Raw genomic sequence first — 23,719 nt, forward strand, 5'->3', positions numbered from 1 at the left:
ACGGATTAATATTTCGTAATACAGCGCAGCAATAAATTAATTTTATTTTATTCAAGCAAAGCAGGTTTCGAGTGCAAAGAAATAATACACGTCGATACTAACTCCACGGCTCTACGATGAGCATAAATAGCATGCGTTAGGTTGTTATAAAATATATATTGTTTCAAATCCTTCGGTATTAGTTGACCATTTGCGTCAAATATGTGTTCTATTCGGTAGCTGTGAAAACACAATGCACAAAGAACTTCTTGTTACATTTAATTTTTTTTTTTTTTTAGACAAATTAATGAAACTTAATCTATTTAATAGAGCTTTAATTTTTACCTGGCGATTTTAAACATGGCAGACGCGTGAAGTACACACGATGTAAGTATTGTTCCGATAGCTATTATCATCATAGTCCCAGCAAATTGAGATATAATAACATGTGTCAAAATAGGGAAAAAGTACGTTTCTTCGTCGACAAAGTACTCCACGGTAATGATTATTGGTCGCGATCGTGATTCATTTATTGGTACGATCACATCGAATATTGAGGGTAAAAATTGTAATATTATGAATGCAATTGCAGTTATAATAGCCATAACTGAAACAAGGGAATTATAGATACGTATTAATTAACTATTAAAATTAATTATCTATTTGAGTGGAAACATGAATCATAAAAAATATATAAGTTATATAATAAATTAACAAATAGTTAAAAACAATTAATATACATTGTGAAAAAAAAATTGATTAACCAGAATAATATTTGATTTATTATCTTACTTAAATAACCGAGCGTAAGTAGTTTTCCATTTTCTGCATATCTTTGTATTACTTTTAGTTCCGTTTGACTCGTTAACATATTCCAATCACATTGAATTCTGTGGAAAATATATTTGATCTATGATGAGAAATAAATTATGTTATTTCACAAGCTTTTTCAATGTTACTTGCTTTATTAATTTAGTTTTTATTATTTTAATAACTTGAAATAAAAAAGGTAAAATAAATTATAGCTGCAACACAAGTCTTTCAAGAACGAAACGTTAAAAGTTTCGAAATTAAGTCAACACTCACATTATCGACGCGTAGAAGACATACGTTATATTTTGTAATAAAAATACAGTTGAAAAGAATATACATCAGAACTTGCGTAACTAAATTAAGGTTAAATTGTTTTACAAAAAATGTGTTGCACTAAAAACAGTAATGTTATTAGATAATTTTGGCAAGACTATACGCTAAGTCGCGTAAAATATGTAGTTTGTGACATGAAAAAACCCAATACCAGGCATATTATAGAGGACGCGAACGTTATTTCTAAAAAGATTACTTGAGTACTTTTTAACAATGAGACTTGATCGGGCCACAGACCCAGACACAGCAGGAGAATTCTATTTAGTTTGTAATACCGTTCGCCGACGAAATTCATCTTCGGGCGAAGACTGAAACGCGTGTATCAGGAAGAGCGCGGCGAAACCGCGTCTTTCCCACCGCGGATCGAATTTAAACGCGCGATGAATTTATCTCTCGGGTTCATAAGATAATTTTAAAGGCGATGTGGGATAAACGGCAGATGTATGAAATTTACAGAGCGCCAGCGTGAAGAAATATAAAATATAAATAAAGGAACGAAAAAAGATAAAATTTTATCCCGCCGGCTTGCCGGTAGAATAGATATCGCGAAACTTACGTTGATTGCTGTACGTAAGCTATCGAAGTGATATTATTGAAATTGCCCACTTATCGTATACACGTTTTCTTCAGAAATTTTTCTGTACTAACGTTAGAGTGGAGACTTAAAAGTTTGGCTTAGATCACTTTATCACGCGCACGGTGATATTTTTCGTACGATCGTTAAGCACGACGCGATGTCTTTGCAATATATACGTATGCGCACAAGGGTAATATTTTTTATATGTTACAAATAATTATCTATTAATTCGAATAAGACAATTGAGTTTTACAATATAATTATTTGATAAGTGATTTGCAGAAGTATTGAAAGTACAGATCACGACGTTACATATAGGTTAATGTCCACGGGAGATCTAAATAATTAATACAATATACAGTATTTAATTATACATGTTACGTGTGCGTACGTGTGCGTGTGCACGCACGTGCATATTTATATAACTGAATGTATATAATAAAAATGCGTGTTAAGATCTATAGTACATATACTATAGTACATATAATACACATATAATACAAGTAGATATTTTTTAAAAACATTATTTTAGAACTTGTAGTTACCTGACCAGATAAGATATTTAATACGTGACATAATACCGTCACATTAAGTAACATTAAATAAATTAAAAGAAAAGATATTCTTATGTACGCTTTAAAATAATTTATATAACACTACGAAAAAGAGAATTTTCTCACTTATACAATTATCTCGAGATTATAGAATAAATCACCGTGAAGTAAGATATTGACATGCTCGCAACCTGCAAATTTGGAATACCCGTTGAAATTAATTTTGTAATATGTACTTATTACATAATTAATAACGTTACGTTTTTACCGTAGAGAAGCCTTTCAGCGAGATTACAAATATTCCTCCAAGCACGAAGGAGAAATTTTTCGAAGTTCTCTGCATTATAAACAATAATAATCTCTGTGCACGCAACGGTGCCGTATACCAGCGTGAATCATATCTGTATGAGAAGACATAAAGAAGAAAAAGAAAGGGAAGGCAATTTTACTTATGAAATATATTCGGTATTTGTTTCATCCGGTGGTGACAACGCGCTTTAACGCAGGTCTTATTTTTTTTTTTTTCTTTTAGAAACATATGAAAAATATATTCTTTATTCGTACCGTGCTATTTATCAGACAACTAATTCTTTTGCATATGCACTTACGTTGTGTTAAAAACTTTGGAATAATGATCTGTAATTATCTGCCCGGCGTAATTTCCTGCATATAAATAACATATTTGCGTGGTGACAAATATAAACGTTGTAAATAGCTCGTTTATATTATTTGCAGACAACGCAGCGAAAACCTAAAATCGAATCGGTTATAGATTTATAACGAGCCGAATATACAAATATTTTAAATGAATCGATTAATGCATTCCAATCTAAGAAATTAACACCAACCTGAAATAAATTGAGAGCTAACGAAATCATCCCCACACTGAGCATTACGAAAAGTGGCTTTCTTACGTCAGATACGATTAAATTAGCGAATCTTTAACAATTATTAATTATAATAAATTTTTTATATAAAATATAAGATATAATAAATATCTTATATTAAGAATTATTCAAAAATACAAACTCTATAGCTTTTCGATGAATGCGTACTCCGTTGATAATTTTTTGACAAATTGCACAATCTTTTTGGAGAGACGAGGTTTCTACAGAAGTCTCCGTCATCGCATCTCCGATGCGGTAGCTGTAGACGTGATAATATGTTAAGACCTTTAAAAACTTAGAAAATTTATGATTACATTCGAACCGAATTACCTTGCAATTTTGAACATCGCACAAGCATGAAAAGTGTAACTCATAAGCATAGTTCCGACGGATATTATCATCATCAGTGCGGTCGAAATGGTCACAATGGTATGCAACAAAAGCCAAAAGAAATATTTTTCTTCATCGATGAAACATTCCATTAAGATATAGAAATGCCGCGGTCGAGACGAGTTCAGCGGTTCGATTACGTCCAGAATAATTGGTAACATGTGGCCTATGATTAAAATAAACATGCCCAGGACAAAGAAGTCTAATCAAAATTATAAAAATAATTATCTGCCCGTCATATTTATTTTAAATATGTCGTGGATGAAGTCATATTTTACGTTATCCTTACGTAGCATATATATCGTGAATCGCTTGGAGAACTTGGTGTATTTCTCTAATATCGCAACTTCTTGTTCGTCTTGGATTATGGTCCAATGATACCACATTAGATTCGTGAGATGTCTCATCTGCGATTACAGAAACGTCGCGTAATTTTCTTACGACAGCCGCGGGATGAGGAGAACGACTTACTTTTTGATTGTTATAGAAAAAAGCACCGTGCTTCAGGATGCATACAAACATGGGAAGAACGATCGATAACACTTTTGTAACTAGGTTTATAGTACACTCGGCGACGATGAAAGTTGTAAGCTAAAAATATTAGTTTCGTATTTTTTTTTTTTTTTAACGGTATGATTATTAGTGCTCGTTAAAGTATCGATGTGTCTTCCAGACTATCTTTCGTCTGCACATTTTTATTTTCAAGTTAAAAAGAATTTTTGCATCGCTGCAAATATAAAATCCGTCGTACCTGAAGTATTATATATGATAACAAAATAGTGACGTAGAATGCAGCCTGGATGTTTTTGAACTTTGATTCTTGATAAGGCCACAAGCCGCATATCAGTAAAAGTAATCGGTTCACATTGTAGTACTTACTCTTAGGAACGAACATTTCTCTTTGAGTGTTGAAACTCGACTGTAAGGCTATCACGCAAATTATTCTTTTTCTCCCTTCTATGCTATTGCATTATGAATTCTATTAATTTTCTTCTTGCATTTTTTATTTAAAAAAAAATAAAAAGAAAAATACCGAGTGTATACCCTCAACGCGAATAAATATAATAATTGATAGAACGAGTAATCTTCCGTGAAATATGTTTCTAACAGAACAGTTGTGACCAATTTCATCTAATTATGTGTTATTTTCTGCAACTTTTAAAGTAAATTATTTCTCGCGTTTGCGATTCGTTTTTATTCTTTAAAATGTCATGAAAGATATGGGGGGAGGTTTTTTTTTACTTTATGATACGCAAAATTTTACACATCTATGTAATGCATTACTTGAAACCGGTAGACAGTAGAATAAATTGGGTGAAGTATGACAGTCGATATTCTTGGTGATATCCACGTCTCTCTACTTATAATTTACTATTTTAAATTTAGTTAGTGGAATATTATTAATTAATTTAACCGTGTAATTGGTTTTTAATTATATTATTTTTCTCATAAATACACGTTCATCATTGCGTAGAATAGATTACCATAAAGTAAGATACTGACATACTTGTAAGCTGAAATCGTTATTTTTTATCTTTTATTATATGTATAATATTATTTATGTACAATATATATATATATATATATTTTTTTTTTTAATTAAACAAGAAACATAATCTTATAAGAAATATAATCGGTAATATTATAATATTGCACAGAGACTATTAATAGCAAGATTGCGTTGATAATTAACTAACATTTCTATCGATTACACATTAATGCTCTCACCGTGATAAAACCTTCTAATGAGGCGACGTAGATTCCTCCAATGACTAGACCAAACTGCTTTGTATTTTTTAGTAGCAAGAAAAGAATTAATTTTTGCACTTTTATAGGCGCTACGTACCACTGCACGTGATATCTAAAAGTCGTTGCGCGATATTTATTATTACGCAATTAAGCCAGATTTTTAAACTATAATTCCAGTTTTCCAATAAATATGCAAAAAAAAAAAAAAAAAAGAACTTGTGACCATTATACTCACAACGTCTTTAATACATCTGCGCTATGATCTGTAATTGTCTGTCCGCCATAATTTCCTATGAAAATGTAAACGAAATGGATAATAACGTAGAAAGTAGATATCGCCAGTTCATTCGCGTTATTTGCAGTTAATGCGGCCTGCAGTGCCTGAAATTAGCATATAAAGCAGCATGTATAAAAATATTCGCGAAAACAACATAATCGGTAACGTAAAGAGCAATTGTATTCACATGTAACATGTTAATGGCTAATGAAATTACACCTATCCCAATCAAAAAGAAGTAGGACTCTTTAAAGCTGTCTAAGGCACGTTGCGTAAACCTTCAAAGCAGCAAAGAAACGGAATATTTATTCATGAATTATTTGAGCGTCATAATGTTCTTCATTTGCATAAAAAAATAACAATCAGTTTCTGTATCAAATAAATTTATCTCCTTCGTATTCGTCGTTTGAAAGAAAATGCTAGATATTATATCATAAGTAACTGTATACATAAATATAAATTATTACTGAAAACAATTGCTAGAAATAATCAAACTAAATGTTCAGCGTAACGATAATAATTTGACTCTGAAATAAAAAAAAAAAAAAAAAAAAAAAATTAAATTTAAATTTCAAAAATATCCCGACGCGTTTACCGCGCTTTCAAAGAGAATCATTACTCAAAATTGCTACCAACTTCATGGCCCTGCGATGAATGTTGACGGCGCTAATTAACTTTCGACACATTAGGCGATTTTTTTGACAAATTGACATATGCAGCGTGTTGCTGTCCAACGAATGCTCGATCCGATAGCTATAAATGTATACTTCATGTCACAATTAGAGCACGTTCTGGCAAGTATTTCACATGAATATTGAAGACTCTTACCACGTTATTCGGAACATCGCGCAAACATGCCGCATGTAAGCTAAAATCATTGACGTAGTAGTCGTCATTACGAAAACACCCACTAGAACAACTATGAAGAATAACGTGGTGTATCTTTCTTTCAAAATATACGACTTCTGGAACTCTTGCATCGAGTCGTAGTTTTGTCTTAAGAAAGATTCATTAGCTGCCGCATTATTACTGCCAATGATAGGACCAATGTGCATTGCGATCAGAAAAAGCCAGCAAAACAAAGCGCACACTGAAAAATTCCTGAATTTGCAAATAAAAAAGATAAAAAGAAAACATTTATCTAAAGGTAGATGTGCTTAAACGACACAGTCGTGAATTTATCTAAATTTATCTGAGTCAAAGAAGACCTTTCCAAAGTTGTTTCTTACAAAGTAAGGCCTGAGTAAGTCGCCTCGTAAACGTTCCGTACGTTTTTGCTATTTCAACCTCTTTAGAATCTTTTAATCCACTCCATTCGTCGCAAATTTGATTTAACAATTTTCTCACCTACAAGTAAAGCGCGATATCTTTTTTTTTTTTTTTTTTTTTTGCCAGTAATTAAAACAAATAAAATTTCTTAATTAAAGAATATTTTACTATTATTTGTACAGCTGCTTTATTGCTAGATAAAATAATGATCTTTACGTGTGTAAAGTAAGGAACTCACTTCAATCGGTTTAATCAAAAAAGCGATAAACTGCAATATACACAAAATAGCAGGAAAAATGTCGGAACAGATTTGCAACGCTAGCTTGAAGTTGTATTCGGAAATGAACAGTAACACAGACTTAAAAAAAAAAATTATTAATATAAAAATTAAAAGGAAATATGCAATAATTATATCTGTATAATATTTTTGTCAGATTAACGTGTACCTGATAGATCACGAAGGTGACAAACACTCCTAATATGAATATAGCTCGTACGTACCGAAATTTTGTACTTTGATAAGGCCACAAGCCGCATATCAGTAAAGTTATTCGATTGATATTGTAGTACTGACTCTCGAGCACAGTCATTTTTTCACGAGACGTGAAACCGCGAATGCGCGCAATGACAATGAGAACCTTGATCTCACTTCGTTCTGGTGCTATAGTTGCATTACAGGGTGGCAGGCGCGAATAACGGTGATAATAATAATTGCGAAATTGTCCGAAGTTATATGTAAAGCATAAAGAAGGGTGTCGGTTGATTACCTCTGTACGTTTTCCAACACTTGCGCGAGAAAGTAATAGACTTGAAATAACCAAACGTTCAACGTGTAGTAATTCTTAGGGGAGAAAATATAATAAAATAAAATTCATGAGATATGGTCTAAGTTAGCATAAAAAAAACGTACGTTATCATTCGAGTTTGAGTTACTCGAGTGCTGTAAGGGTTTTTTTTTTTTTTTTTTGTTAATGCTTTTCTCGAAGTGGACGTAGAAAGAAAGGGAGAATAAGGTAGTAATTATATTTGTTAGAATAATTAGAGAATGTAAGAGCGCAATTTGTCAGATGAGTAGATAAGTAAATAACATTTCAGGAATAAAAAATATTAATTGTTAAATCATATATTAATTTTATAATTAATTTGCAATATATATTTCTATATTTTGATGGATATTTTTAGTAGATCATAAAAATTTTTTCACTTTACACTCGAAACAAGTCATAAATCATGAATTAATACCTAAATGACTATAATTGTTAAAAGATATGTATTTTTTTAAACGCTAAGTAAGAGAAAAAAAATTGTTGTTTTCTCATGACACAAAGTATTATTTGTCGATGAAAAAAATACCAGAGAACGTTATTTTATTTAGCCAAGTTATCTATTTTTTACTATTTTATTCTACCGCGTGTGTAGAAAGTCTCTACATATGTATATTATGCTATAAGCAGCTACGCTTTCTGAATAAATTTTACGATTGTACGGAATAAATTACCATCAAAAATGATATCGCTGTGCTCGTGATCTATAACAAATAATCCAATAAAGTTGATAACGCGCAGCTAGAAAGGTATTGCCGCGTTCTATGTTTGTGCTTATCTTACCGAGGTAAAGCTTTCCATTACTGAAACGTATACACCTCCAATATTTGGAACAATACTTTTCGAAGTGACTCGGATTAGAAACAAGTAGAGCTTCTGCATCGTTACAGGTGTCTCATACCACAAGGATAAATTCCTAAATAAAATTTTATTTAATTTGATAATGAAAATTCGTTTGGGCGAAAAGTTTGAATCTTTCCTTACACCGCAGCAAATAATTCGTCAGCGTGATTGACGAGGTGTTGTCCTATAAAAGTACTTCCAAAGAGATACAAATAATGCGCCATAATAAAAATTAAGGAGAATATAATGTCGTACATTTTATGCGTAATTGTCACCGCAATCAGAAACTATTAATGACAGAGTAATTTGATTATTTAATTTTTATAAAATATATCTATGTACAGGCGACTGAAGTAACGTTAGTATTGATCAAGTGCAAATTTAATAAAATTAATTGTATAAAAGAGAAAGTAACTTACTCTGTACATAACTGAAACGAACGAAAACAATCCTAGCACTAGTAAAGCAAGAAACGGGACTGTAAAATTGGTTATCAACAATTTAAAAAGCCTTAAAAATCAAATAAATCAAATAAATAAATCGAACGTGGCAAAACGATTAGATAGCATCACAATGGGATACCTACTTTAGTGCTCTTTGATGAAGTTTTACCATTTTAATAATCCTTCCAACGATTACGATTCTCACATTAGAACACGCCAATATTTTCTTATCAATAGAGTGTTCTATTCGATAACTGACGACATTAAATTCCTATTTAGTCGCGTTAGCAATACAATTATTGTTCATTGTCTTACTGCATTAATTCAGAAAAAAATATTTCTAAAAGTTTTACAATCTCTCGCGATTCTTACCTGCAAATTTTGAACATCGCGCAGTTGTATAAGGAACACAGTATCAACATCATACTGACGGCCATTATTGAAAAAACTCCGATAAAGGTGGATGCAAAGGCATACGTGTAAAAATAATAAAATTGAATTCCTTCGGTTATATTATAATTTTCCAGCATTAGTATATAATGCGTGCGTGATTTGTTCAATGGCCGGAAAAAATCGAGGATATCCGGTGTCAGTACCAATATTAAAATTAAAAATGACAGAATCACTAGCCCCACTAAATTATATAAGATATACCATAGCGGTGTACAGAACGTAAGTAAAGTCGCCGAAATTTGAAGATGGATTACGCGAAATCGAGAGGCACTAATTTTGTAAATCTCGTGATAGGTAATTATGCAATTAATTAAGCTATTACGAAGCTGGCCGAGTAGTGCACGACTTTTCATTTTGGTTTCGCACGATCCACCTCCAATTTTTGGCAACTTTATTTACGACGTTACGTATACGTTATAATATTTTTTTTTATGTTTGCTTCTACTTTGAGCGTAAAATCATTATCTACAATGTATCACGCCAAATCGGATTAATAAAATTATTAATTACTAAATTAATTACTAATTAAAATCATATATTTAAGCTATTCTAAACGTGCTTCATAAACATTTATAAATTAATATTATTACGTGTAAGCAAAATTGTTATGATTTTTCCTTGATAAATATAATGTTCTACTATCTTAATTTCTTTTGGATCTGTCAGCATTTGATGATTGTTAATAATTTCTTCCATTATCTGTTCTATCTATATTGGATAAGTTTCAAATTAAATAAAATCGTAACGTGATCGGAAGTCTGTCGAAAAAATCAAATTTTGCTCATTATAATTAAAAACCAACTTTTGTAGGGTCGAAGAAGAACATGTTAAACTTTATAACGCATAAACAAGTCGGAAAAGCTTCCGACAGAATCTTAAAAACGACGTTTACACTAAAGTCGACTATAACCAATTGTGTGAACTGGAAAAATATATAATAATAAATTTTTAACTGCTCCGTTCCACAATATCAAACTCGCTAAACAACTACAATATAGAATAGGAGCAAATGTAAAATTCATACCTGCACAATCATATAAGTAATGAGTAATATATTGAAGAACTGCGCACGAAAACGTTCAAATTTCGTTTTTTGATAGGGCCACAAACCCAAGATTCTCAACAAATTTATATTAAACTTACTATACTCGTCAAATACGTTCATTTTCTTACAATGGTTAAAAGACGAATGCGAAGCGGCTCTGAAAGAGCGTATGTCACCAAAGGGCTAGATTAAAAAAAAGAAAGAAAAAAAACAGATTTCTCTCCGTATACTTTTCTCACCGCAATAGTTTATTTAGCATATCAGGCAATTTTTTCTCGGATTTCTCGCGATTCGTGATTGACAGGGGAAAGGTACGTCGAGAAATGAGTGACAGTTGTGGCAATTTAAGCAACGTTCGTATCTGCGTGGCAGAAGCGAAAAAGGAAATCGAGTTTCTTCGTTGGCCATTGCTGATATAGCGAGATATAAACAAAACGGAGGACACGTAAACCACGTAAATGGTCAGTAAAGAAGAGAAAAAAAAAAAAATCTCGTCGCTAGAAATTTTTCATGAGCAATTTTACCCCGTTGCTGGTCCCAGGGTTGACGCAAGCGCGTAGTCTACCGCGATTTTAGTCATTCACTCGCACATGAGCCGTTGAACTGAACTTTCTCTTCTTCGTGAAATCACACCGACGATATATTGTCTTTTGTTGAATTGTGCCGTGATAAATTGTCAAGAACACGTCACGTATTCGTACGCGCCCACGATGACGCTCCGTTGTTTCACGGTTTTACGAATATGTTACATATATTCGGGCGCGAGTAAGTAGAAAACAAATTTTTCTTGTACACTAAATCGAGACGTTTAATAATAAAAAATAGATCCGCTTATAAGTTACAGTTAATTAATATTTCTTTACTATGTGCAGATTGTTTACTGTCATCTTTCATTAGCTACGTGTTATTTATAATCAACGAGTTCACTTGCGTCACGTAATGCTTTGTTACATTAGAGTATAAATCACCGTAAAGTAAGACATGGACATGCTCACGAGCTGTAACACACATTTGTTAAGCGCTTCCATTAATGAGAATCTGTAATTCTTTCGATATATGTTATCTTCCTACCTTGAAGAAACCTTCCACCGAGGCAAAAATTAAATTGCCAATGTTCAAAATGTACGGCGTTGTGGTATTCTGCATTATAAACAGAAATAATTTCTGGATCTTTACTGGAGCATCGTACCATTGTACGTTGTATCTGTTTGCAAAATATTATTTTACTACAACAATTCTCAAAATTAAATTAATTCGATCAATTTGATTTTAAATTATTTAAAAGTTTACCTTTGGCTCAGTCGATGTTGAGAAAAATCAAAATAATTAAATACTCACACGGTATAAAAAACTTCGTTGTTACAATCCGTAATTTTTTGCCCGTAGTAATTACCCAGAAATAAAAACAGGAAATGAAAGATGATAAATAAAGTAGATGCAATAAGCTGATACATATTTTGCATCATTATCGCTCTAAGCAGCTGAAATATAAAATATAAAACATGTACATCGATATTAATCGACATTTTCTTTTTTTTTAAAGAAAAGAAAAATTTTAAAAGAATTACTTCTCACCCGAAATAAGTTTAAGCTTGTAGATATAACGCCGATTATAACTAGCACAAAAAAATATGCTTGAAAATTGTCTTCGAAAAACTGGCTGCATCTTCAACAATAAAAGGCAGAAATGAGTAGTTTAAATCAATCCGAGCACAGTTTTGAGTACGGTACGCATTAAGATTTCGCAAGAAAGATACAATGTATATAAAGATACCAACTTAAGAGCTCGTCGGTGTATATCTATCGCGGCAGTTATAGTATATCGATAAGCCGCGTAATTTTTTTGCTCGGAATTATTCAACGCGTATTTGTTTAGCGAGCACTCGATCCGGTAGCTGCAAATTTATTCAATCAAGTCTCATCTTTTTTTTTTTTCTCTCTCCTTTTATCTCATCTTTCTAATACAGCGACCGGCGTGAAAACCTCACCTGGCCACTTTCATTAACCCGCAGATATTTTCGACGTATACGAGTTCTAGCGTACCCGTGGCTAAAAATACAAAACAACCGAAACACAATGAAAGTATCCAGTGGCATAGAATTGGATAATAGTACGTCGTTTGGTCGACAAAATATTCCGTCAAGGCATGTAGCTCGTGTGGCCGGGTCCCATTTATCGGAACGATGAAATCAAGAATACTTGATAACAGTTCGGTAAACATGTACAGAATTATACTTGTGACGACACTCACTGGAATTACGTACGAATACGTGACATTTTTTTTTTTCAACATTAAGTTCAGTTTATCGTGTAAATTAATAGTAGCAAATAAAAAAAAATTGTAGAAAATAAGTTGCAGAAATAAAATATTTCACGAGCTTCCAAGATCGTACGGTATTTTGGAAGAAATAATAATTAATAGTAATAATACTGATCGATTAGATGCTTTTCTTTCATAATTCTCATACGTGCTAGTAACATCGTCATCAGTTCACCGGAAGATGAATGCTGTTGCATTATTTTGCGTTCGGTTTCGTTTTTCAAAAGACTCCAGCTGTCATGTATGTCTTTCCAAATTCGCTTCACCTGCGGAATTATTTCATAAAACTACCGGAATGCGGGGCGAAAAGTAATGACGGAATGAGAAAGCGGCTGACTTACACCGTTGCGATTAGTGCAAAACGAGACGTACTGTACGATATACAAGCAAGACGGTATGGCATACGAAAGCACCATAATGAATAAGTCCAGGGTGAATTGTATTGTGATAAAGGATGTTAACTGAAAGTGACGAAGACGTACGCGGTACATTATTACATTTACTTGCACGCTCCCTTAGAATATAATATAAACTTAAGATTCTAACTTCTAATTTAATCTAAATAATTTTACGATGGTAGTACACTAGCATATTATTAGAAGCGATTTTTAATTAGACTCTCCCCCGAAGTTAGTCGATACTTACGAGACGCTAGCGTATAAAAATTAAATTGCACACCGGCTAAACGTATAATAATGAGAATATATGTGTAACTACCTGAAAAAACACAAAAGACGTCATTATGACAAAATGGAAGATGTGACTAATGTTCGTGAACTTTGAACGTCGATACGGCCACAAACTAACTGCCGAGAGTAACATTTGGTTCAATTTGTAGTAACGATTCTCGGGAAAGTTTGTCTCCTCGTGATTCGAAAACATATTTAAAAAAGATTATTGGCTGGGACACACTGTGCGGTGTGCTTTCCGATGGTATAATGTAGCTGTTTGTCACCCTCGCCAGGTGCTCTTTTAAAATATTGTCATCAGCGTTCGCGGTGTCGCGCTAAGTCAGGGGTTGGCCATCGATTACTCGTAATTTCACGCCTAAGGGAACGGCAGGAAGTCGAATTACCGAAATTGCACGTTATGCTCATCTGATGCAGCTTTCCCAAAGCGAGGGTAAAATAATAATACCTCTCGGTTTTTTTTTTTTTATGTCGACGCAAGCGCGCAAGTTTCCAGAAGGTTTCTCTCACGCGACACCCTCATAGTTATTCGGGACGTCGCGAATATTGCACTGCGAATTGCTCTGTTACGTGAACGTTTTTCACGAGGTGCCGTGAAAAAAAAATTTATACTTGGTTTTCTGTTGAAAATGTCAAATGTTAATGTGCAAAATGTGCAATCTCGTTAATTGTATATGTGAGTAAAATTTATAACGAAAGATTAAAAAAAAGAAACGTATATTTATACATATAATAAAGGGAATTAAAAATTATCTTCTTTTTAATAATAAACGTTCAATCAAAAAAAAAAAAAAATTATTTAATGATGTATAAATTCTAATTACTTAGTTATACAACGTAAGGAACGTAAGATTACAAATTAGTTCAGATAGCTGTAATCGCAAGTTTTGATAATTTTATCAATCAAACACGATCTCTCGTGACAATTAAAAAAAAAAATATTATATGTATATTCAATTCCTTATTAAAGAAAAATATCGGCTGCTTCAGGTGTCTCGTGTAATTGTCTACGACGGACTACTAAATGCTATTGCGTCTTATGCGATTATTGTGTGGAATAAATCACCGTAAAGTAAGACACCGACATACTCGCCATCTAGAATACATATCCACGTTTTTTTTCAAGGTAACGATAAAGATAATCATATTTATATATTTAATTGTCACGAGTGTAATATATTACCGTGGAGAAGCCTTCTAGAGAAATGTTGAAAATGCCTTCGATAACGAAATAATAATTTTTCGTATTTCTTTGCATTACAAAAAGCAGCAAGCTTTTGCGCTTGTAACGAAATCGCATACTATTGCGCAGAGTATCTAGGTTAAAATAATTAACAGTCATCAGTTAGTCATAGATACGTAATTTTAAGTACGTAAAGTTGCATGGTTAATTTCGCAAATTGCAAAATATAAACGAGACTGTTCCTTTTAATTTATACTACTTTTAAGCCAAAATCATTGCAGCAAATTTATTAATACGATTTAATTACATACAATGTGTTAAAAATATTAAAATTATAATCTGTGATTATCTGGTCAGCCAAGTTACCGATAAACATGAAAATAAAATGTATAACAACTAATCCGAAACACACTGCCGCTCCAAACAAATCGCTCGAAATTATCACGAATTGCAGAAGCTGTTCCACAAATTTCGTTTCTCGAAAAAAGATTGGGATCTTTATCGCGCGTAGGTATATTAAACAGGGCTTTTTTTTCTTATATATTTTATATACGGCACAGTAAAAATTTTAATATCTATTATTAATATAAGCAACGCAAGCGCAGTAGTTGTTACAAAGATCTTTCGATTGTCGAACGGTTTTGTGCTTGTACTTATCGTTAGTTCCTTCGCGTCGAATGTTTCCCCCAATATTAATGTAAATGTATCGGTGTAAAATACCGAAATAACGCATCGGCACAGTAATACTCTAGTTAGCGACTGTGTTACTTTCGCAGATAAATTAATTTTTGCACTTGAAGTATATTTATCTTATTTACGTGTTGGCAAGAAAGTCATTATTTCTTTTACTTTTATTGAATAGAATACATCACGGCGACGTAGGACAGCGCGGTATTTAGAAGCTAAAAAGATAATTAACATTTACATCTTTATAAAGCCGTAGGGTTTTTGTTTTCATCAGTAGTTTCTTCTTACCATGGCGTAATTTTCCATCTTTGCCACAAATATAAAACCGATCGAGTAATAAAAATCTTTATTAGTTTTTCTCAACAAAAATAAAATCAGCTTTTGTGACGTAACGGGCATTAAGTACCACGATGAGCCATATCTAAAAAGGAAATACGAAAGAGGTATAACAGTATTTTAAATAAAATAGTTTATACGCGTGCATAAAATATGCATTAATAATTTTACACGTAAAACCTCGTGTGGAAGAATTTATTCCAATATAAAAAGGTTAATGTCACTTCTTGAAATGTAAATTTTGTCTCCGTAATGTTTGACTGATTAGTTATACTCTACTTACACTGATCTAAAAACATCGTTGTTGTAATCAATAGACTTCTGCCCGACATAATTTGCCACAAACATGTAAAGTAGATGGCCTATGGTTGTGGAACAAGATAAAAGTGTATCCTCTAAGTTTTTCGATACCGTTGATATTGCTTGAACAAACTATTTGATGAAAAATCATTATTCTTATAAGCCAAATAATACGGCTAAAGTAAATTTATATTTAGTTTATACACTGAGAGGTAAAAATAAATTTAAATCTGATTGTCATTATATGACAAACACGATCGTGTTTATTAGTAGAATTATCATAAAACTCGTTGAATTTAAAAGAAACTATAATTTTCTCTCAGTGTGCAACTGTATAAATATATTATAACTAATAATTGTAAGATAAAAGGTGTGTCTTTACTCTGAAGAAATTGACACTCAACGAAAGTACTCCAAGAATAAGAATTATACAATACGGCACATTAAACGACGACATTATAATATTGGAGAACCTTTAAACACACAAAAGAAAAAGAAGAATAAATTAAGATGAGAAGTCTTACGGAAAAATCTTACGTAAAACAAATTATCCTATAACGTAGCAGATAATATTTGAGTTTTTATAAGTTTCTCCGAGTCTCATTTTTTATTTTAAGATGTTAAGATTCTTAAATTCATATCTATATCTTCAAAAACGTTCGTGAACAAATTATTGAGGAAAAAATAAAGAAAAAAGAAGAAAAACGATACAACAGGAATAAATAAAATGCAGGGTACTAACTCCATAGCTCTACGATGTGCAATTACAACATGGAAAATCTTTTCGCAAATTACGCGGTGGCAATTTGGCATACGCAACACACGTTCGTCGATAGAATGTTCCATTCGGTGACTGAAAAATTTCATAGTTAAAAGTTACGATTAACTTTACGAATATATAAAATTCGATTCTTACCGGGCGATTTTAAACATCCCGAAAGAATGATGTGCGCACAATAGCAGTTGTGTTCCCGTAGTTATCAGGATTAATATCAATAATCCAGCAACGATAACTTCATGAATTACCGCGGTATAGAAAATATTATCCAGAGGGATAAAATACTCCACCGTAATAAGAGTTTTGCGTGATCGAGGTTCGTCCAGTGGCAAAATAAAGTCGAAAATGATCGGGGAAAATTGCACGACGACCATGCCCGTGAATAAAACCCCGCCGATCCCTGTAGGCAACAATTTTTTAAACGTGCTATAATTTATATACTTTTTACTTTTGTAAAAGCGAAAGGTGATGATAAATTATTGCGATTTTTTGTAAATTTATATTTATTTATGTATGCAACGGACAGCGCGAATAATTTAACCATAATTCTTAACGATATTGACGATACTATTTTATGACGTATATTGACAAATATAACTCGGGATTAAATTGATAAATAAGAATCAGATTATAATAAAAAGAAAAAGAATATCTTACTAAATAGAGAGATGATATTATTCTGGCAGTCGTAAGTATGTTTCTCCATAATATCGTATTCTAATTTACTTTGCATTATCTTCCAGTCCTCTTGTATTAAATGATGCAAGATTTTTATCTATAATTAAAACGTTTGGTTTAACTAACGCCAGTTAGATATTAACCGCGTCCGGAAATAAGCTCTGTAATTGTTGCCGGTACAAATAAATCTAGGAGAAACTCACGGTATTTGATTTGAAAATAAAAACGCAATACTTCAACATAATTAATATAAAAGGGAACACGAACGACATTGTTTTAACGAATAGATCCAAGTTGTACTTTGATGTAAAGAAAACTGATAACTGAAAACAATAAATATAGCATTACATCACTGAGAAAATCGAAATGTATTACGTTGTCAGTGGTGGGCGATAAATGAACAGTTAAAACATTTTATTTTTATATCACACTTAATACAATATTAATTTGAAAATTCGAGTTGAAATATTATTTACGTGAATTTGAGATCGATTAGCGCCTTCGCGAAGTAATTAAAACTACTCTTTAAAAGTATTATAAGATCAATTATAAATTGCATTACGAGTAAATGATTACCTGTAACATAATGTAAGTTACAGTTAAAATGATAATCAGTACTCGTTGCAAAAGTACAATTCGTGATTGGTCATGTGGCCAAATGCCCAAAATCTTTGAGAAAGTCTTATTGACTGTATAATAATTTTCGACTACAAGCATGTTGCGTTAAAAACAAACTGCGAGTGATCGCAATTGTCGGAATATATGTATATCAACATGATAAACGTTTGCTCGATACAACAGACTATTTCTTGTTCCTTAAATTGTCTGGGAAACGGAAAAAGACGAATAGTGAAATATATTTTTGCGACATAATTGATATCCGTTGCAAGGCATTGAAATTATTCCGATAAAGAAAAAAATAAAATAAAGAAAAAAAAAAAAGAAAAAGTTACAGTCACGTCGGAGTTTCTTGTCTAAAAGGAAAACAGAAATTATCTAAATTATGGTAAAACTTTCCCGCGCTGTAAGATAATAATGCTTTATATTATCGTTTTTCATAATTTTGATACACATGCGCAGCGAGAGCCGCATGTTCCGCAATATTAAACGATGCTTTAGTCTTTTCTTAGCCACCAAACGCGTTACTAGTAGAATATACTAGGTAAACACAGTCTATTGTTTTAATAATTTTTTATCCATCAAGTTATTTAGAAAATAGACGATTGTTGCGATTAAATTAAGTTAATATATGATAAGAATACCAAAAATTAAACTGCTTTATTTGTTCATCAACATTCCGCTTATATTGCTGAGTACTCGAGCAAAATATGGATTAATTAATTTTTTTTTCTCTTAATGAGTTATTTATTTATTAACGTGTCAAGTGTTGAGAATAAAATAATATACATTTATTAATTGTCACTAGCATATATTTTTCGTAGCGTACCTACGCATGCGTTGCACAACTATATTCATTTGGAAAAAAAGTCTAGCTAATTACAAAACAATTTTTTTTCGTTGATTTACTTTTGTTGTACAGAATAAATCACCATGAAATAGGATAACGCCATACTCATAACCTGGAAAGTGAATATTACTTTGTATACGGCACAAACGTTAGGAATTTTCTCTTTCGTCAAGGAAATTTTAATTTTACCGTGGCAAAATCTTGCAAGGATGCAACTAATATATCGAAATACGACAGAGAAATATATGTACTTGCTTTTTTCATTATAAATAATAACAATTTCTGCGTAGACACCGGAGCTCTGTACCATAATGCGTTATACCTACGATTTTTAAAAGCTATTTTTCTCCAAGGTAGCGCAAATATGTAGCGTTAATTAAGAAAAATGCACTTACGTGGCTTGGTACAAATCTGCTCCATTATTGATTATTATTTGCCCACCGAAATTACCGACAAATAGATAAATTATATGAGTTAAAATTATGATAACAGTTATGAACGTATTATTCATATCATCGGATACTACTTGTTGACTTAACTGCAAGAAATTGTTATTTAACAAGCGGTTCAAAATAAAGTCAAACGGAGAAAAGCAGAGTCACTTACTACAAAACAGTTGAAAGTCAAAGAGGTAATGCCAATTACAACCAAAAAACCAAATGGGAAAAGAAAAGTAGATTGCACAGTTTCATTAAACCTTTAATGAAAAACTGAATATTGAAATTATTTTATTATTAATTTAAGTACGGTATCGAGATATGTTCGTTCACGATACATTATCCGTAAAAAAAAAAAAATGTTATCGCACGTTAAATATTCCACAAATATCGTACACTTAAGTTTCCTTAAGTTAAATTTTTCTCAAAGTATCCGCTAAATTTGAGCATTATAAAATTAATTGTAAATAATTAATTTAGATTCAACTCTTCGATATTGATTAATTAAAATTTGATTAATTCAGTTTCAACGTTGCATTTAATATAAACGTATCAATAAGCGTTGAATATTAAACACGCGATTATGATTATTGTGTCGATATAACGGATAAAAAATATAACAAACTCCATAAATAATAACGATAATAATAAATATTTCGCAATAAATTTTCAAACGGTACATATACTGACTCGATAGCTCTTCGATGCATTACAACTGCGCGCACAATTCTTTGATGTAGGAGATACTGCTTTCTCTTTGGATTCGAAATTGCTAATATGTTTTTCTCGAAGACATTTTCTATTCGATAACTATAACTCTATTAATATGAATTGAAACAAGCTCTCGGCAACAGTAACGAGCACGATCGTGTATTACCTTGTGAGTTTAAGTAACGCACACATATGCGTCAGGTAGATTATTAGTGATAAACCGATACTCCACACTGTGATGAATCCTATGCAGTAAACTAAACATTGGTGCAACATGATGTATTGAATATATTGATCCTGATCGACAAAATATTCCGTAAGTATGAAATGTTGATAAGGTCGTGATTCGTTCAGCGGGAATATAACGTCAAGAATCAACGGTAAACGTTGAAATAACGTAAAAATAAATATGCTAATATAACAAATCGCTAGAAAACGTCAAATTTAATTTGAATGTAATATACGCATGTTACATTGATTTTCCGTGATTGATAAAAATTGTTAAAAAAAATGTGCGGCAAAGAAAAAAAAAAAAATTTATTTTCTCGTTAATATAATATCGACTCGGATGAAATAATTTTACGAATATTATATTAAATGTATTGATTTAAATTGTATTACCTATTGCGTATATTGTTAGCGTTTTTATGTAGTTGGCATACTCTTCTAAAATACCAATTTCCAATTTATCCTTTATTGAGTTCCAGTCGTTTTCAATGTCCTCTATTAGTTTCTTCAACTGTTTTATTTTTCCTTATGAGCATTTAGAACACACTTTACTTCATAAATATTATATTACGATTAAGTGCTTAAATGGACGGCTTGTCTTGTTAAACTTACACTCTCAGCCTTAATGATCATAAGCATATACTCCATAACCACAAAAACAATAGGAAGAACGAATGATAGAATTCTGAACAGCAGTTCTTTATTGTACTGCGTTGTAACAAATACCAGCAGCTGAAAGCAATATTTCAAACAGATATTAATTAAAATTTATTCCTGAATATATACTTTACGTGAGAAATTAATTTATTAAAAAAAATAAAATAAATAATTAAAAGGTAAAACAAAATCTGCTCGAGTAATTTACGTGAAAAATAATTTTCTTTTAAAAGTGCTAATAAAGGATATACGTAAACGTGTTTGTTAATGCGTGCAGAGGATTGTCACTATTTTATCAGAAGCTTGCAAAATTTGATATTTACCTGAACAAGAATAGCCGTAAAAAACATGGTGGTCATTAGAACTCGGTATATTTGCGTGAGATACGTTGGCTGGTAAGGCCATAATCCAACCAACTTAAGAACTATTTTGTTAATCTTGTAATAACCTTCCCAGAGCGCGTACATTTCACACCGAGAACTGCGTGCGCGATGGAAATTATTTTTCTCGAATATATTTGATGAGCGTCGAATAATCGATAGAACAAGAGGAACGGTAACAAAGTCTGCTATTTTAACAATGAACTGACACTTCGTCGTAGAGAAAATAAGCAAATTAGTCTGCATTATCTCAATTCGTAATTTAAAATAATGATTCTAAGAATACAATTTAAATAATTTGTTTGCGCAGGCGTAATCGTGACTTTTATTTCTCGGTGGCTCGAGGAAGATTCAGTTTCTTCAGAAACGTCACAGCAAACACTTCTAGAGCCACAGAGTGCATTGTAAATAAATTAAATGCAAGACATTAATTTAGAGACAGTATATATAAAATATAATTTAAAAAGAAATATAAATTTGTCTACAAATTAATTTAAGTAATTAATCCAGTGCCAGAAATGACTTTGGCTGCCAGATTTTCGTTGCGTTATTAGTAGTAGATTTTTTCCACGTAAGTCTTATCTTTATTAATAAGAAAAGTTAAAAACAATGGAATTAAATGATATTTACTCTATTGGATTATATTTATTTCACATTCAAAAGCACATTTATTCAGATACTATTAGGTAAATTAATATAATAAAGGTAAATTCAAATGAAAGATACAAAATATAAAAGCTAACATTTTTCATAAAAAGTAATTTGCATCAACATTAAAAATTTAAATATTTTACGTATTTCATATATTTATATATTATATTTAAAAGATATACGTTTCACTATACATGTCTACGATCACTAAAATTATGAGAATTTGCAATATTCGTTTTTTGAATTTCTCGCAAAACTTTTATTTTTTCCCCCACAAAATATTTCCTTTCTTTTCGTAAATTCTCATAAAACTATATAACAATTTATTAATGCAGGCTTATATAATGCAAAGCTCGTTATACCCTGTTCGCGTGCATATTTTACGAAGAGATAAATGTTCATGGATAATTTTATCCGAAGCAGATATCAATCGCATAAACAATTACACGCACGAATGATGTTCGATGAATTGCATATTTAAAAACATTTCGTGATATGACTCATGCACTGAGGGCTCGCTTTTTGTAATGATAAAACAGTTCAACAATACGTAATTAACTAAATAATTAAATAATTAATGAGCGCAGCTGTACATCACAGCGACGTAAGACATTGAGGCATTTAGAAGCTAGAAAAAAGAAAAGAAAAAAAAATAGTAAAGTTTTATATATTTAATCGCAAAATGCAAGTATTATTTAGTTCTTTGCGTTTCTTACCGAAGCAAAAGTTTCCATCTTTGCCACGATAATCATGCCGACCACAGCGTAAAGTTCTTTGCCAGTTTTTTGTAATAAAAATAAAATTAATTTTTGCGACGACAAAGGCATCATATACCACGACGTATTATATCTAAAAATTAGACAGAAGTCTCATACAATTTGAGAGAAAGGGGGAGAAAAGGAGAGCCAAAAATACCAACGTTAAAGCACTTGTTTTCTGATTGCCGATAATACTTGTAAATAGATTTGCTACTTACAGTAATGTAAAAAGTTCGTTGTTAGAATCGTTCACTTTTTGCCCAAAAGTCATTGTCACAAACATATAAATTAGATGATTGAGTGTCATAATGAAATATAGCAATATATAATTCATATTTTTTGATATCATTATCGCTTCTACTAACTGTTGTGCGAAAAAAAAAAAGAAACATAATTAGTATAAATATTAAACAATTAACGACGGTGACAGCTACAGCAAATTTATGACAAATACATAAATTACTATATATTTTATCTAAAATTTTACTTACTCCATACAAATTGACACTTAACGAAATTAATCCAATGATAGCTATGATGCAGTACGGTACATTAAACGACGATATAAGAATATTAAAAAATCTTAAAAAAATAGAGAAAAGAAAAAATTACACATAGAAGAATTACGAAGTTATCATTTAATTGATAGCAATTTATTTTCATTAACACTTAAAAACAAATTTTCATTGGATACATTTTAAAGTGTATTTAATATATTAAAAACATGTATAAGGGCAATCCTTTTCTTTCAAATAGAATGTAATAAGAGAAGTTATAAAAAAATAAAAATTGCTCTCACTAACTCCATTGTTCTACGGTGTGCAATTACGGCCTGTACTACTCTTTTGTAAATTGCATATTCCTTTTCGGAATTCGACGCGTGCAACACGCTGTCCTCGATGGAGTACTGTATACGATGACTGCAATATTTATATTTAATCACGATTGAATAAAATTAAATCGGAGTTGTAATTCGATCAGTACCTGACAATTTGAAACATCCCGAGCGTATGAAAGCAGAA

General features: G+C 31.6%; 6 protein-coding genes, 1 long non-coding RNA gene and 1 pseudogene across 12 annotated transcripts in view; 1 reads left to right on the plus strand and 7 right to left on the minus strand.

Annotated features, from left to right (window-relative positions):
• Alpha-man-ia (alpha-Mannosidase class I a) overlaps window positions 1–23,719 on the minus strand; it is a 299,072-nt gene that overhangs the window by 46,700 nt on the left and 228,653 nt on the right. The gene's annotated exons all lie outside the window — the stretch shown is intronic.
• Window positions 1–23,719, plus strand: part of LOC139101547 (uncharacterized) — a 95,676-nt gene that overhangs the window by 41,763 nt on the left and 30,194 nt on the right. The gene's annotated exons all lie outside the window — the stretch shown is intronic.
• LOC139101890 (uncharacterized) lies at window positions 48–5,755 on the minus strand. Its single transcript, XM_070655400.1, has 14 exons — window positions 5,747–5,755; window positions 5,518–5,663; window positions 5,262–5,394; window positions 4,285–4,503; window positions 4,005–4,124; window positions 3,823–3,940; window positions 3,474–3,735; window positions 3,286–3,402; window positions 3,105–3,195; window positions 2,865–3,007; window positions 2,525–2,657; window positions 772–889; window positions 325–586; window positions 48–219 (listed from the first exon to the last, which is right to left on the minus strand). Exons 1-14 carry the CDS (start codon window positions 5,753–5,755, stop codon window positions 48–50), a joined length of 2,043 nt encoding a protein of 680 aa, XP_070511501.1.
• Window positions 5,317–8,632, minus strand: LOC139101546 (uncharacterized). The gene is made up of 2 exons (XM_070654759.1): window positions 6,388–8,632; window positions 5,317–6,312 (listed from the first exon to the last, which is right to left on the minus strand). The coding sequence occupies exons 1-2, from the start codon at window positions 6,612–6,614 to the stop codon at window positions 6,162–6,164; spliced, it is 378 nt and encodes a 125-aa protein (XP_070510860.1). The 5' UTR covers window positions 6,615–8,632; the 3' UTR covers window positions 5,317–6,161.
• On the minus strand, window positions 8,303–10,561 carry LOC139101892 (uncharacterized). The gene is made up of 9 exons (XM_070655401.1): window positions 10,416–10,561; window positions 10,194–10,313; window positions 9,965–10,099; window positions 9,311–9,786; window positions 9,082–9,192; window positions 8,915–9,005; window positions 8,637–8,782; window positions 8,436–8,568; window positions 8,303–8,356 (listed from the first exon to the last, which is right to left on the minus strand). Exons 1-9 carry the CDS (start codon window positions 10,554–10,556, stop codon window positions 8,303–8,305), a joined length of 1,407 nt encoding a protein of 468 aa, XP_070511502.1. The 5' UTR covers window positions 10,557–10,561.
• LOC139101536 (odorant receptor 22c-like) lies at window positions 11,486–13,640 on the minus strand. Its single transcript, XM_070654749.1, has 8 exons — window positions 13,474–13,640; window positions 13,098–13,217; window positions 12,905–13,022; window positions 12,425–12,686; window positions 12,215–12,331; window positions 12,012–12,102; window positions 11,775–11,917; window positions 11,486–11,640 (listed from the first exon to the last, which is right to left on the minus strand). Exons 1-8 carry the CDS (start codon window positions 13,636–13,638, stop codon window positions 11,496–11,498), a joined length of 1,161 nt encoding a protein of 386 aa, XP_070510850.1. The 5' UTR covers window positions 13,639–13,640; the 3' UTR covers window positions 11,486–11,495.
• On the minus strand, window positions 14,597–22,968 carry LOC139101893 (uncharacterized). The gene is made up of 6 exons (XM_070655402.1): window positions 22,916–22,968; window positions 22,656–22,788; window positions 20,864–20,983; window positions 20,645–20,762; window positions 20,190–20,457; window positions 14,597–14,791 (listed from the first exon to the last, which is right to left on the minus strand). The coding sequence occupies exons 1-6, from the start codon at window positions 22,966–22,968 to the stop codon at window positions 14,602–14,604; spliced, it is 882 nt and encodes a 293-aa protein (XP_070511503.1). The 3' UTR covers window positions 14,597–14,601.
• Window positions 15,072–18,699, minus strand: LOC139101533 (uncharacterized; annotated as a pseudogene).

Source organism: Cardiocondyla obscurior, linkage group LG04 (assembly GCF_019399895.1).
Source record: "Cardiocondyla obscurior isolate alpha-2009 linkage group LG04, Cobs3.1, whole genome shotgun sequence".
NCBI lineage: Eukaryota > Metazoa > Arthropoda > Insecta > Hymenoptera > Formicidae > Cardiocondyla > Cardiocondyla obscurior.

What these genes read in the sequence shown, in the direction of transcription:
- LOC139101890 (XM_070655400.1), bottom strand. An exon ending in TTTTCTATAACAATCAAAAA is followed by an intron (nt 3,941 to 4,004) that starts GTAAGTCGTTCT and finishes CTGTAATCGCAG; the next exon opens with ATGAGACATCTCACGAATCT. An exon ending in ACTTACGCTCGGTTATTTAA is followed by an intron (nt 587 to 771) that starts GTAAGATAATAA and finishes CCCTTGTTTCAG; the next exon opens with TTATGGCTATTATAACTGCA.
- LOC139101546 (XM_070654759.1), bottom strand. Translation starts at nt 6,614, where the DNA reads ATGCACATTGGTCCTATCATTGGCAGTAATAATGCGGCAGCTAATGAA. An exon ending in GCGATGTTCCGAATAACGTG is followed by an intron (nt 6,313 to 6,387) that starts GTAAGAGTCTTC and finishes ATACATTTATAG; the next exon opens with CTATCGGATCGAGCATTCGT.
- LOC139101892 (XM_070655401.1), bottom strand. Translation starts at nt 10,556, where the DNA reads ATGAACGTATTTGACGAGTATAGTAAGTTTAATATAAATTTGTTGAGA. An exon ending in TTACTTATATGATTGTGCAG is followed by an intron (nt 10,314 to 10,415) that starts GTATGAATTTTA and finishes ATATTTTTCCAG; the next exon opens with TTCACACAATTGGTTATAGT. An exon ending in GACGAATTATTTGCTGCGGT is followed by an intron (nt 8,569 to 8,636) that starts GTAAGGAAAGAT and finishes AATTTTATTTAG; the next exon opens with GAATTTATCCTTGTGGTATG.
- LOC139101536 (XM_070654749.1), bottom strand. Translation starts at nt 13,638, where the DNA reads ATGTTTTCGAATCACGAGGAGACAAACTTTCCCGAGAATCGTTACTAC. An exon ending in GATGACGATGTTACTAGCAC is followed by an intron (nt 12,687 to 12,904) that starts GTATGAGAATTA and finishes ACGTAATTCCAG; the next exon opens with TGAGTGTCGTCACAAGTATA. An exon ending in CAAGCTTAAACTTATTTCGG is followed by an intron (nt 11,918 to 12,011) that starts GTGAGAAGTAAT and finishes TTTATATTTCAG; the next exon opens with CTGCTTAGAGCGATAATGAT.
- LOC139101893 (XM_070655402.1), bottom strand. Translation starts at nt 22,968, where the DNA reads ATGACTTTTGGGCAAAAAGTGAACGATTCTAACAACGAACTTTTTACA. An exon ending in AACGAACTTTTTACATTACT is followed by an intron (nt 22,789 to 22,915) that starts GTAAGTAGCAAA and finishes TCTAATTTTTAG; the next exon opens with ATATAATACGTCGTGGTATA. An exon ending in GCGTTACTTAAACTCACAAG is followed by an intron (nt 14,792 to 20,189) that starts GTAATACACGAT and finishes TATCTATGACTA; the next exon opens with ACTGATGACTGTTAATTATT.